Source organism: Carettochelys insculpta, chromosome 5, assembly GCF_033958435.1.
Source record: "Carettochelys insculpta isolate YL-2023 chromosome 5, ASM3395843v1, whole genome shotgun sequence".
Classification (NCBI taxonomy): Eukaryota; Metazoa; Chordata; order Testudines; family Carettochelyidae; genus Carettochelys; species Carettochelys insculpta.
Genome location: NC_134141.1, coordinates 72514451 through 72529017, shown reverse-complemented (window position 1 = coordinate 72529017; position 14567 = coordinate 72514451). Strand labels below are relative to the sequence as shown.

The window sequence follows — 14567 nt, the reverse complement described above, 5'->3', positions numbered from 1 at the left end:
ATTGCAAAGTTAACATTTTATTGAACTCAACTTGGTACAGAACAGAGGGGCAACACTGGTTCAAGTGTTCATTAGTTAACAAAATGCCACTGGGGTGTTTCACTTTGTCTCTTAGCACAGTCTATGCGATTATTGAAAAGTAGTTGTTTTGAAACACTTCAAAAAAGGCAGAGAGGGGGATTCCAACCTCGTTTTTCTTCACATTATCACACTGCTGTCTGATGTTCCCTGGCTTCTTTTAGTACCGTCAGTCTGATATCCTTCCCCCAAACTGAAAAGGCCACCCAAGTGCTAGCCACATGTCTTCCTGTCAGGTATGCATGAAGAAATTTAGTAACATTTATGAAAATAATTATCTGTAAGGAGACTTCCAAGTAGCAAAGGCAAACAGCAAGCCTATATGGAATGAATACACATTCACATTGCCAGAAAGAGAGACTAGCTGTGAAGGTACAGGATCCGAACTGCTTAATCCAATTTTTGTTTAAGGTGCATTATGTAACATGCATCCAATACTTATGTCTGCATATGCTTTACATAGCAACTTAATTAAATACCTTTAGGCCAAAATTATTCTAAAACTTGCAAAAATCAACTGGATACTTAGAAAAAATTAAGTTAAAAAAAATCAAAGTAGCCAGAAAAGAGCTAGAACTTGTTTTAACTATTATTCTCAGATCAATTAGCATCTACGATTTAAAAAAAAAAAAAAAAAGTGCTAATTCTCCTTCCCTCAATTCTTCCAAGATTAACAAATTAGTAACACAAACTATTCCATTTGCTTTTTTTTTTTTTTTTTTTTTTTTTTTTGCTCATCAGCAGTGGGCAGCTATTATTCCCTTTGACAGACACTATTCAAAATGGTATTTCAAATGTTTAATCACAGTGTATTTACATGCAAGACTCCTTGGAGTCCCTAAAACCAGATACAAACTGGCTACCTTTCATCAACATAGTATTGTTTTAAGAGTAGTACATAAATCAAGCCAAGTTTTTGCCACCACTTATACATCTGAGTGAGTTGGCAAATTCTGCATGCCTGGCCATTAGAAACCTTACTTCAACAGGGTTGGACATCTGTTCAACAGGAATGTAAATTCGAGGGAAACAGCAGATATGTTGATGCCACGCATAGGCTACTGGGCATATTTTGCAAAACTTGAGAAATTCTGAATGCAAAGGACAAAATTCAGATTAAGGCTTTTACACAGTAGTTTGTCAGGTCTAATGCTAAGCAATGCTGACTCAATGAAAGATGAACTTCCAGCTGCAATAGATGCCTGTAAACCAGAAGATGTGTGTCAGCACAGGTGGCTCCTTTTGCACAAAAAAGACGATATGAATGTTTCAGCTGCAATGGTCTAATTTATAAAGTGATTGTATTATACATAGGAGGCACTGAGATAATTACTACAAGTACTATCACTGCTACAGAGTAACAGAGTAGATGGTGCAAAGGCTGTGCTTTGGCCTGCAGTTACATTTCGGATACGAGAACATTTATTGCATAAATCAGCCTGTTTTCAGAACCAGACATTATTTGTTCAGCTTGAACATTGCAGCCATTGTCATTTCATTTTAGCTGATCAATCAGCACCAAAAGTTATACCAAAACTGAAGTGACAAGGCTTTCTATTTAAGTTTACATATTGCTTCCTTAACATGTCTGAGAGCTAACTCAGTCCTCAAAGACATTTCAATAGGAGGCATGCAATTTCCTTTGCATCATCTTACACTTTCAGTAAAGGTTAAAATAATTCAAAATTTAACATGCTGAATGTACCAATTACAATTAATCAAGTAAAAGCAACTGAAATCTCAACCATATTGTTTGAGACATCAAATCTAAAGTAATGAAAATCCTAACATATCAGTGGTGTAAATATAACAAAGGTCTGATTATCTTGGAAGACAAGTCGCTCTTATTTAATCTTTCTAGTTAAAGAAATGTATCCAAAGGACTGATACTAAAGGTGAACTCCACCCTTCTAATTATTTTAGTGCACACTTTCTGGCAATGCTATAAAACATTTTCTGGTTTACAGTGATACACAACAATATTTTTTGATGCTGGAGATAAGTTTATTAAAGATACTACCAAAATTTTGGCAAACATTCCAAAATCAGATTTGTAAACATAATGTTTCCCTTTTCAATTGGCAGCACTTTGAAAAGACAAATACAGTAAGACAAGTAAACAGATTAATCCAAAAATGCTTAATTTTTTGACCAAATAACTTATGTTCCCACAATGATAAAGTGACGGTTTAAACCAAATTAAAGCAAGAAACTGCATGAAATGAAAGTTTGTGCTGTTTGATGATCACAGTATTTTATAGTTAAATATATCTGTTCTTTGTTATATTCCTGACACCCAGGAGAAAACTCTTTAAATATACATTTCATGTAGGCAATAGCTTCTTGGTGTATCTCTTCAAAAAAATACTTTATAGCAGTATATAAATAGGTCACCTACATGTTTAATTTTTTAATTTTGCCCCAAAACTATATTTGTTTAATTTTTGTAAAGTATCAATTTTCCCCAACATTAATAAAGCTGACAAACGGTTGAAATGGAAATAATTTCATCTTCCACAAGAGACGTAGCAATTTTATAGGAAAAAACCTACAGCAACACTCGCCAGTTGTTTTAACCTGAGCGTTTGGCCTACTTCAAGTAGCAGCTTTTATTCTCCCTCCCCCATCATGCTCACACTCACACAACCTTGCATACATACATTACAAGCACACGCTTTCCAATGCTGGTAGGCCACAAAGTGCTTCCCGTTGTTTTAATAAAATGGGAAGCAGTGTAGCTAATAATTTAACTACATTAAGCACACACTAGCAAACACCTTAAGGCAACCATTGCAATGGGGGTTTAAGTTGCAGGGGTAAGTTACTGTCGTTGATAAAGAGGCTGTATATAGCTTTTTATATACATATGCGCACACACACACGCACCTCTTTTGAACCCTTCAAACAATGTTTTCACTTTCTTTAAAAATTTTGTGCAAATTTTAAACCTTCTACCATTTAAGGCAAAGAGTTTGCATTAACAAGTAAGGTCAGAAAACAGGCTTATAGTTATCCAAAAACATTTGAACTTGTTACATTTTTTTTTAAAAGGTGTACAACTTCAAAGTAGAGATACTGAGTCCCCAGTACCTACTGGGGAAATGATTTCAATGGACAAACATAAGTCTAAAGGAAAAGAAGGGACCGGAAAAAAGCAGCTTCAAATATGGAGAGAAGCAACCTCAACAACAACAAAAGTAGTAACTCAAGTCTGCTAATACTGAAACTTTTGTAATGCAAAAGTTTAAAGTCTTTTTTAGAGCAACTCATTTGGAATTTTAAATAAATAAGCTTAAGTTTATTCACATCTTCTGGTCCAAGCAGAGCTCTAGTGCCATGTCGCTGCTTGTCGTTGGTCAAATTCACCTATTAGTCTTTTAATATGAGCCAGTTTGTTATGGAGATATTCACATCTGTACTTTTCCTCATGATAGTTGGGACTAGACTGCAAAGAAAGAGAAAGAAGTCAGGATGTGGAAATATTTCTTCAATGTTTTAATCTGAATGCCCATCACTAAAAAGGGCAGCCAGGCACTATACAATCGAACAATTAATATGGAAGTGTTAAATATATCCAATCTTTCCACCTCCCAACTGTACATACCTGTTTGATCTTCCGATATTCCTGTAGGACTTCCTCATGAACCACCTGCAAGAAAGAAAACTGAAATAAAGACCACATAAAAACCATTTTACTGTTGCAAAGTGCAACTGAATATTAACAGGGCTAAAGGATGTGGAATGAAGATTCAGTTTTACCACACAGACACTTAAGCCTTGTCTACACAAACATTTAGTTTATGGCAAACTGGTATATAATCTACCCTGCATTAGCCCACCATGGAGTAACTTCCTGTTTAGATCCTGCTGACATTTATTGGCAGTTCATTAACGCACTTTTAATTAACATGGATAGTAAGTCTGCAGCAAATAGATACACGTTCCAGCTTGCCACAAAATAAATGTTTGTTTATTTACCTTTATTCTCTGGTCACCCTTCTACTTTGTAGAAGAGCAAGTCTGCAGACAAAGCTATGATAAGGTCAAGGAGGGGAAGTGGCTATGTTTGAAGAGCCCCATTGTCTAGCCACCTTCTCAATGCCCCTTTTAAAATATTATGCAGCTGCATCCTACTCAAGGCTTTGTAAGAAAAGATATGGAGTTAATATTGCCTGAGACACTACTAATCTCTGTGGCACGCTATTCTTTCTGCGATATCAGAGAAACGGAGGCTAGTAACCATTAGCAGCATACCTATTGGTCCTATGGGACTGCTACGGTTGGAGTAAAGATGACAGAGAAACGAGTTCCTCTGGACAGAAGGACAATACCCACAAATCAGGAACAGCTTCCTGGCCCATCTGCTGGCTATAACATGTCTCCTTGGGAGGACAGGTTATGAGGAAAAATTTCAAAGCTGTTGCTCCAGAGACTTTCCATTTATTTATTTCCCCCCCCTCATATACTGATCCTGTACATGAGTATGAGCTACAAACAACATTAAATTGATCATCTTGCACAAGCCTATGATGCCACATACTGCATAACCTTAAAACAACAGAATTTGGGCCAAAGTTTTAGATGTTCCGGCACACTGGAATAAAGTTCAGTGACTAGATGAGACCTAGGTTTGTTTGAAATGTAGTAAGTCACAGCCTCCCCCTGTCTAAGATCTCCATCTGCAGAATATGGAGAAAAATATCTCCATACCTTGCAGGGATGCTGACAGGATGAATATATGAGACTCTGGGGGCACTCAGATAATTTGGTGATGGGATCCCAGTGAGTACCTGAGACAAAAAGATGCTTCCGCCAAATTATACATCCAAAAGATTGTCAAGTCTGATTTTTTACCTGATGTTAATTTTTAAAAAAGTTGTGAGTACTAGGCTATATGCTCAAACATTTGGTGTTTGAGGAGAAGAAAAGTATGAGCTAAAAACAAAGCAAAAAGGAAAACTGGCTAATAAAATGCCTTCTGTTCCTTTACCACCTGATACTCCTTAGATCCTGGAGAAAGGAGCTTCCGTTGAGCATCAAGTTTCATAAATCTTCTAGTGACATTCTCCATTCTGGCATGTAAGCTTCTGTATTCATCATACTCTGCATTGAAGTCATCCTTGTAACTCTGGCGCTGCTCATATGAGACAATAGCTATATATTTTCTAATGGAAAAAAATAAAGTTACACTTATTTTTCATGAAATGTTCTTGGTATAAAATTGTTACAATTCATAGCCAGAAGTTGGAACATAAATTACTAAAGCACTTGGCTTCTCAGTAAGTCAAAGATTTGACTGTTTTAAAATACACTTCTTTTCTGCTGGGATAACAGACACATATTAACGACATAATTTGTTTGGGATGGTGACAGCCACTGTGTTACAAATGCTCTTTAATAGAAACAATAATATTTCAATGGCAAACTGTAGTCTATACATGTATATGTATTTAGTTCAGAACTCATTAGACTATCTACAACTGTAGGCATATACACAGAACAGTTAACATGAATTCAAATTAAACAGAACCAATACTTCTGTTTAAGTAACAGGGTACCTGCTGGCAATTCATTTCCTATGATGGCCCTTAATTTCAGAATGTGTTTCCTATATTGATCTACTTGAGCAAACTGCATTTACCTTGTGAGAATGCTGCTTAAGCAGACCAGTATTTTTGCTGGCATTTGAGAGGGTCCGAGTTGATGAGCTGGGATACACATTTATTTTGAGATGTGGCAGATGTGTCTCATTTTGAAGAGGAAGTTACAACTAATAGGATAACAATTTTAATTTGTTGTGTTACGTAAATGTCAAACATCTAAACAATCTGTGGTGCATGATAGTCAACAAAAAAAGCTGCAATGAGGTCTACAGCTGAGCTGGATCATCATAACCTTGCTAAGCACAAGAAAATGCTTCTGGCCACTAATGCTACCCAGAGCTACAAAAGTACCTAAGGACCCAGCAAAGCCAAGTTGCCAGTCTGCATGTAATTAAAAGTAGATAAAGAAACGAAAGATATAATCTATTTTTTTCCCCTAGTTTTCCCATATACACTGTTACTTTCGGCCATGTCTGACTTTAGTCTCTGCCAGCTTGCCTTCATCCAAACCTTTATTCTGACCTGACACTGAGAAAGGCTATTAATAACAATGTCCACATCTCTCACAGCACTGCAATTTCAAGTGCCCCTTGTACATTGACCACAAGGGTACAATAGCAGGATTTAGGGCAGAGGACACACTGCTCAATAGTACTCTCTGGCTTCACTCAGATGAAGTAATGGACCAGGAGCACCTCCATCTATTCCTTTCAGGACCCAGAGGTACATTTATAAAATGATGTTAGAGATAGCTGTCAGATTTTTAAGTAGCCTCTCCTACATACAGGCTCTAAAAACAAGCTGGCTGACAGGGATCAAGGAAGTTCTTTGACTTCAAATCATCAGCAGAACTGCTTTGCCACCAGCTTCTCTTGCTCATTCCTTTGTTAATCAAGTTAATTGAGCAGGTTCCTCCTGAAGGCCAGGAAAACATGAATTGCATAACTGGTCATAGGCCAAAAATTCCACAATTCATTCTAGAACCTATAAGCACTATCCAAGATTCAAGGAGGAAAGATGCACTTTTTTTCTCCTCAACCATTACAAGTCATTTAGGAAGTAGTTTTCAAATGCAGCTGACACAGTGTTGTCCTAAAATCTGCTGCTTAATGAGCTGGTAGAAAATGCCCAATAAAAAGTTTGTACCTTTCAGCTGTTCAGGAAATGCAGATGAAAAGTGGTAATTTTGAATAAGATGAGACCAATATAGGCTGAACCTATCTAGTCTGGTACTCTCTGGTATGGCAAATCCATGGTCCGGCATGATTTTCGTTAGCCAGATGCCCACTTATAGATGTGTCCAAGTTTCCCATGCTCCCATAAAGTTTGTTTGTAGCCACTAGTCTTGGCTCTCAGTGTTCTGTGCTGTTATTTAGAGGTAATTTACTCCTGTCTTCTAAGAGACTAGGAAGCAGTGGAAGTGTTGATAATGCTGATGGACAATACTGACCTCCCATGATTCATCAAATTCTCTGGTTTGAGACTGGTCAGGTATCTAGGGAGCTGGACTAGAGAGGTTCTGCACTAGCCTTCCTGCATTAAAATTAATATTGTAGGGAACACAGACAATACACAGAATCAAGACCATCTGTAATCCAACAAAGAGTAAGGCAAGAGTTTTCAACTTTTCTATATTTTTTTATCGCCCCACCTGCATCAGCTGGTATCCCACATAAGACAACCTTTTTTTTTTTAAATTCTACAGGCTTGCTCTGTTTCATAGTACACCTCAATCCACAATTATGCAACTAAATTATGTATTTCAGGTATATTGGGGAAAATATCCATCTCCTATTAAATGAGTTAGAAGATAAAATTAATATTTGCACTTGACTATTTTTCACACATTCATTTTAACATCTCACTCTAGTTTTTAAGGGTCTATATGGAAATGGAAAAACAATGTGCTTTGCTGATGCATTTTTGCTTCTTACTATGGTCATAACTCAGGCTCTGTATGCTCTTCAGGAAGCTCAACCTTAATTTTGAATCAAGGTCCCCGATTTTTGCAGCTTTCTGGTGAACAGTTTCACGGTGAAATGCATTTCCTGCAGCAGTTTCAAGTTCAGTCTGATCAGTTTGCATCAAAGCTTTAATAGCTTAACACTACAGTTTGAGTGGATGACATCCGTGACCTAGCATTAAAGAATCTTCAGAGAAGACTATATTTTTAAATCCAAGGCAAATTTTGAAGCTGTACACTATGCACTGGCACAAATCTCCCCATTCAGAATACACTGAGTGCTGTGTTTCACTAAAATAAGTGCTGACTTCCAACTATTCACCCACTAAAGTGAGGCGGCTTTAGTTTTAGTGACCATTTGTAAAATAAACAGGCTACAGACTCCTACAGGGCTAAAGCCATGTAACAAAGAAACTTGGAAGCATTCCTATCATTTAACTGTAACTGGTGTTCTTTTCATGCCTGGTAAATCCAGAACGTCCTTATAGGGAGCAGGGAATACAAAGCTGTAGTGGGATATTTAGAACTCGTGGAAATACAGGTAAACATCTCTCTCATGACCATTGTTAGTGTGTTTTATATAGACATTTTGCACACAGATTAAACCAAAGCTGTATTATTTAACTGCAGTGCAGCAAGGCCCCCCCCCACCACAAAAATATTAAAGAAACGAAAAGATAGACAAGCTCAACTTTAACCTACCACCCAGAGGGACTTTTATACAGTAAGTCTTTGATTTTACAGACTCCAATTTAGCGGACTGCGGGAACAATGGATGTCTACCAGACCTCCCCATGTTCCTGAAGCCTTCTTAATGGGGGACCGTAAAATCCTAATTCCTCCTCCCCCACAAAAAATTAAACAAAAGCAAGGGACTAATCTGAGCTGCTGAAGGCACTGCTGCTTGGACCGTCCCCACCAGGGGTGGGGCACATATGTGGGCAGATGGCATTTGCACACATCCCCATCCCTGGTGGGAGGAGCATGTGGCAGCTCTGGTGGTGGCAGAGGCTCCTCCAGCAGTGGGTGAGTAGCAGGCATTTTTAGGGGGTGTGGGTGGGTCTCAGTAAACTCCCTGATTTCATGGGTGTCTGAGTTTAATGGATACCCCTCCCTCCATTAATCCACTCAATTGAGGGTTTACTGTACTGGTGAAAGTATTCAAACATTTACTGAAATCCCTCAGTCATCTTTTATTTTATCCATATTTGCAGCAACACAAAAATATTTTATATATATAAAAATAAACCAGAATTTGTCTTGTCAAAGCCCATTTCGCCCATTATTTAAATTTTGCAAGGACACCAGTCTTGTATTTACTGCATCACAATCACTTGGGAAAATTATGAACTACTATGACTTCACTGGAATATCAGAACGTGAACACGAGTGGTGAGGACGAAATCTCGTTCAAAACAAATCTGATATATTGAAAGCAGGGCAGAAAACCCTGTCCACTCCGCTTTCAGAGTTACAAAGTACCCTTTATCATAATAAAAACATGATATGCTAGGCCCCAGATTCGGAGCAGACTAAGCAAGAAGCAGTATGCCAATATGAATGTGGCATGACTGTACACGTTATTCCTTGGCCCCAACACCAGACATACCTGAGCCACTCTACAAGGCTACATGAGGTACAGTATAACTATCTAGGTGGACATTAGCTTAGGAGAGCAGCAGTCCTCAAGGACTTGCCATTGTTCTTTCAACATTTTCATCTATGCTGAGTGAAGAGGAACATACTGTCTTCTGGAAGTCTTTGGGAATAAATTGAGTCAATCACAGAGGTGCAAGTGATGGATAACCACAATTCGATTGTAGGCAGAGTTAAGTTGAACAGTTTTGTGTATTAATTGAACTGTTAAGGCAAGGGCTAACACGTGGGTGAAAATAAAGTAATATATGGAAATGTTTAAGAAAAAAGTTTTCATCTTTGCTGTCAGTGCTTCATTAGGGATCTGCTTAGGGCTCTGTCTGGCAAACAGTCATGGACATGGGTAACTTTACTCATTTAAGTAGCTCCACTGACTTCAAATGATACTGCTCATGGGAAGAGAGTTATTCACGTGCATGAGTGTTCACAGGACTGAGCTCTTTGGCTCAGAATGAGTGGATTGATTTAATCCAGGATTTAAGCATGCCACCTATGGGGTCTGGGCTCCAGGAAACCTTCATTTAAATAATTGTGTTAAACTCTGTTTGCATTTCTTCTCTTTAGTTATTTTCATGAAGAAAGATTCATTCTCACTGATACATAAGGGATACTCAGAATGAGGTATGCAAACTGCAAGTGGCTTTTTAATGCATCTCGTAGGCTCATATATTAAAACACTAATTTAACTATTAACCACTCTAAATTATTAGCCAATCAGGATGCTTTTTCCATGTTAACTGTAGCTGATAAAATGATACTTGGTCATTCATTTTGCTGTGAAAATAATTACATGTCAAAATACTACATCAAATAATGGATTCACCCTACTGAAGTTGTTGTAATAGATCATAGCTAAGAATCAGATTGTCAGATTCAGTGACTTCAGACTTTTGTGATGTCTTTAGATTCAGTTCACTGCTGGAGCTGAGGTTGCAGCTGGGGCTACGTCAATGTCCCAGGAAGAGCAGTGGCCTGGAGCAGTGAGCCTTCAGAATTTAAAATGTATGTATTTAGATTTTTTTTAAACAACTAGTTAGTCCAGTTTTTATCCAGCCTGGCTATAAACTCTGACACAGAGAGCAACTTACTTATGTCTGTTTTATACAGAGTATTTAATACGGTAGTAAAAAAAAAAAAATACTCAATACCAAATATTCCAATGTTTAACATTCCTGCTGGGCAATCTAATGACTATGCAGGGAACAACCAGTTTGTTGCTTTATTGCAATGCCTTGTGTGCTCAAGAACTGTGATAGGTAAAGTACTTCAGAAGGAAATATGTTTAGATATTTAATGGCTCTTGCTCAAGTAGTAAATGGACAAGCTCAGAAAAAAGGTTCAATATGCACATGTGCTCACACAGGGCTTGTCTACACTTGCCCCAACTTCGAAGGGGGCATGGTAATCCGGGCCATGGGAGATGTAGCCTAATGAAGTGCTGTGTATTCACCGCAGCATTTCATTAGTAATCTCCCGTGACCCTGATTACCATGCCCCCTTCGAAGTTGGGGGCAAGTGTAGACTCAGCCACAATGTGCCATTTCTTTTAAGAACATAAGAACGGCCATACTGGGTCAGACCAAAGGTCCATCTAGCCCAGTATCCTGTCTGCCGACACTGGCCAATGGCAGGTGCCCCAGAGTAGGTGAACCGAAGACAATGATCAAGCAGTTTGTCTCCTGCCATCCATCTCCCACCTTTGACAAAAGGCTAGGCACCACACCTTACCCCTTGCTCATAGCCATCTATGGACCTAACCTCCAAATATTTATCGAGCTCTTTTTTAAACTCTGTTAGAGTCCTGGCCTTCTCAGCATCCTCTGGTAAGGAGTTCCACAGGTTGACTGTGCGCTGTGTGAAGAAAAAACTCTCTTTTCTTAGTTTTGAACCTGCTACCCATTAATTTCATTTGGTGTCCTCTAGTTCTTATATTATGGGAACAACTAAATAACTTTTCTGTATTCACTTTCTGCACACCATTCATGATTTTATACACCTCTATCTTATCACCCCTCAGTCTCCTCTTTTCTAGACTGAAAAGTCCCAGTCTCTCTAGCCTCTCCTCATAGGAGCCCGTTCCAAACCCTTAATCATTTTAGTTGCCCTTTTCTGAACCTTTTCTAACACCAATATATCTTTTTGGAGGTGAGGAGACCACATCTGCACGCAGTACTCAAGATGTGGGCGTACCATAGTTTTATATAGGGGAAGTAAGATATTCTTCATCTTATTTTCTATCCCTTTTTTAAATTATTCCCAACATCCTATTGCTTTACTGACTGCCGCTGCACACTGCGTGGATGTTTTCAGAGAACTATCCACTATAATTCCAAGATCCCTTTCCTGATCTGTTGTAGCTAAATTTGCCCCCATCACATTGTATGTATAACTGGGGTTATTTTTCCCCAATGTGCATTACCTTACACTTACCCACATTAAATTTCATTTGCCATTTTGCTGCCCAATCACTCAGTTTCCTGAGATCTTTTTGAAGTTCTTCAGTCTGCTTTGGTTTCGACTATCCTGAACAGTTTGGTGTCATCTGCAAACTTTGCCACCTCACTGCTTACCCCTTTCTCTAGATCGTGGAGGAATAAGTTGAACAAGATCGGTCCCAGGACTGACCCTTGGGGAACGCCACTAGTTACCCGCTTCCATTGTGAAAATTTACCATTTATTCCTACCCTTTGTTTCATGTCTTTTAACCAGTTCCCAATCCATGAAAGGATCTTTCCTTCTATCCCATGACCACCTAATTTACATAAGAGCCTTTGGTGAGGGACTGTATCAAAGGCTTTCTGGAAATCTAAGTATACTATGTCAACTGGATCCCCCCGTCCACAAGCTTGTTAACCCCTTCAAAGAACTCTAATAGATTAGTAAAACACGACTTCCCTTTACAGAAACCATGTTGACTTTTGCTCAACAAATTATGTTCCTCTACGTGTCTGACAATTTTATTCTTTACTATTGTTTCTACTAATTTGCCCGGTACTGACGTTAGACTTACCGGTCTATAATTGCTAGGGTCTCCTTTAGAGCCCTTTTTAAATATTGGTGTTACATTAGCTGTCTTCCAATCATTGGGTACCGAAGCTGATTTAAAGGATAGGTTACAAACCACTGTTAGAACCAATAGCACTGACAGGGCCCTTAAAAAATTTACATTTTGGTAACTCTTCCATTTTCTAATTACAGAATACCTTTCACAGTTGATTTCTGAGCTGCTTGGCACAGCAGGGCATGAATTTTTTCAGTCTTAGGCATAATTTTACTTACACAAAGTAGTCTGGTAGTTCACTTGTTGATGAAGGATCTGTAGAGTCAGTGCAAGTCTCTTTAACACCTATATGGAAATAAAAAAGGTTGACATAACAGGATTCTAATATACCAACGTGATCCAAATCTGAAGTGTCTGGAATACTCCTTTTCAGTAATTCTATTTTGTCATCTTTCCATGAAATCAAGGATAAAGCACATAGCTGAATATTTACAATGAGGGGCCATATGAACAACTCTGCAATAGCCAATACCAGGAGTTTAAAATGCACTAGCTACTGTAGAGGAGGGATGAGCAAACTTTTAACCTCAGGACCCACTTTCTGTCCCTGTAATTAGCAGGGCCCCCAACCTGTGTCATGTAATCCAAACCAATTACACTTTTGGTTATGTTCATATGAAAAAAATACCCTTTTGGCATGTGTAAGAAAATATAAAAATTTTATTTATGAGTATCTAAATGTGAATGCCCCTACGTTAAAAACAGTAACAAATTTCAAACATTTGTAATTAGCTGGACGAGTGAGAGACCCAGCAACTGATTGTGCTGTGCTCCCCTTCAGAAATCTCACATCCCCCTGCTGCAGAGTGTATATAACAAAATAATGCAATCTTAACCCAAGGTCAGCCTTCTATTATTTGGATAAGTTGTGGCATCTGCCCAACAATTCAAAATCTGTGATGGCAGATGTGGCCACACAATAGAATCTAGAAGTTTTACATCAATATGCAACTCCAATAGGACCGAACTAAAAGGACAACAGAATGGAAGCCAAAGTGCTTTTCTCAGTGCACGTTTTCTTTCCCTCCCTTCTCCTCCCCCAAACCATGGGAAGCCAAGTTCATGAATTAATTTGAACACTTTTCTATGTAAGAACTACCTACAGGATTTTATGCAAATCTAATCATCATTCAGGCTTTAATCATGAGCAGATTTCCTCATGAATATGGCACCATTGGTTTTTACAGGTTAAAAATCAAGTCAATATAGTGTTCTTCAGAAAGAAGAGCACTTTCAAGAAATCCCTAACAAATCCATCTGTTTGCAAGCAGTCCAAGTAAGACTGGTCCTCTGTTTTAGGAAGAGGCTGTATTTTAAGCTCTTCTCATATGCCTAATAGAATATTAGGAACCATTAGGGAAAGGATAGATGACACAGATAATATCATAATGCCCCTGTACAATACCATGGTACACCAACCCCTAGTATTCTGCATGCAATTCTGTTCACCCTTAGTAAACTGATAAATTAGAATTGGAAAATGCAACGAAAATTATTAACGGGCATGGAACAGCTTCCATACAAGGAGAGATTAAAAACAACATGGCTATTCGGTTTAGAAGAGAGGCAATTTACAAGTAATGAGAGAGGTCTATAAAATCGTGACTTGTGTAATTAAGGAAAAGTGTTAGTTACAACTTCCCATAACAGAAGAACCGGGGTCACCACATGAAATTAATAGCTAGCAGGTTTAACACAAACAAAAGTACTTCTTCACACAACAATCTGTGGAATTTGTTGCCCAGGGATTTTGAAAAGGCCAGAACTATAACTGAATTCAAAATGGAATTAGGTAAATTCATTGAAGATAGGCCATCAATGGTTATTATCTGAGATGGCCAGAGATGCAACACCATGATCTAGGTGTCCCTAAACTTCTGACTCTCAGAAGCTGGGAGTAAGTAACATGGAATAAAAAATGCACTATTCTGTTTATTTTCTTTGAAGTATCTAGCACTGGCCATTGTCTAAAGAGATGACACTGGACTAGACTGACCATTGGTCTGACTCAATAAGAGCATCAGATGGCGATACTAAGTATATTTTCATACGTGGGGTGGGGTATTTAAAACTTAGTGGTGAAACACAGGAAGTTGTTTAGTTCTGCCAGCAAGTTTCTCACACAAACACCCCGATATTGTAAGTTAGTGTTACGCTTGCAGTGCAGAACTGTGTGTTTCATTTAGACACACAATATGGATGCCCT

The 14567-nt window shown here is 38.3% G+C and overlaps 1 protein-coding gene and 1 long non-coding RNA gene across 3 annotated transcripts in view; one reads left to right on the top strand and one right to left on the bottom strand.

Moving 5' to 3' along the window:
* LOC142013642 (uncharacterized) overlaps positions 1-14567 on the top strand; it is a 72098-nt gene that overhangs the window by 39120 nt on the left and 18411 nt on the right. The window contains exons 3-4 of the long non-coding RNA XR_012645742.1: positions 9865-9921; positions 10206-10302. This is a non-coding gene — a long non-coding RNA (uncharacterized LOC142013642). The remainder of the gene's footprint in view (positions 1-9864; positions 9922-10205; positions 10303-14567) is intronic.
* Positions 2-14567, bottom strand: part of ELL2 (elongation factor for RNA polymerase II 2) — a 63852-nt gene continuing 49286 nt past the window's right edge. Inside the window, exons 9-12 of one of the 2 annotated variants that reach the window (XM_074995312.1) lie at positions 12580-12646; positions 5069-5243; positions 3683-3727; positions 2-3523 (exon numbers count right to left, since the gene is read on the bottom strand). In XM_074995312.1, the coding sequence (XP_074851413.1) occupies positions 3407-3523; positions 3683-3727; positions 5069-5243; positions 12580-12646 (404 nt within the window). In that variant the 3' untranslated portion in view covers positions 2-3406. The remainder of the gene's footprint in view (positions 3524-3682; positions 3728-5068; positions 5244-12579; positions 12647-14567) is intronic. The other variant, XM_074995313.1, reaches the window with a different exon arrangement.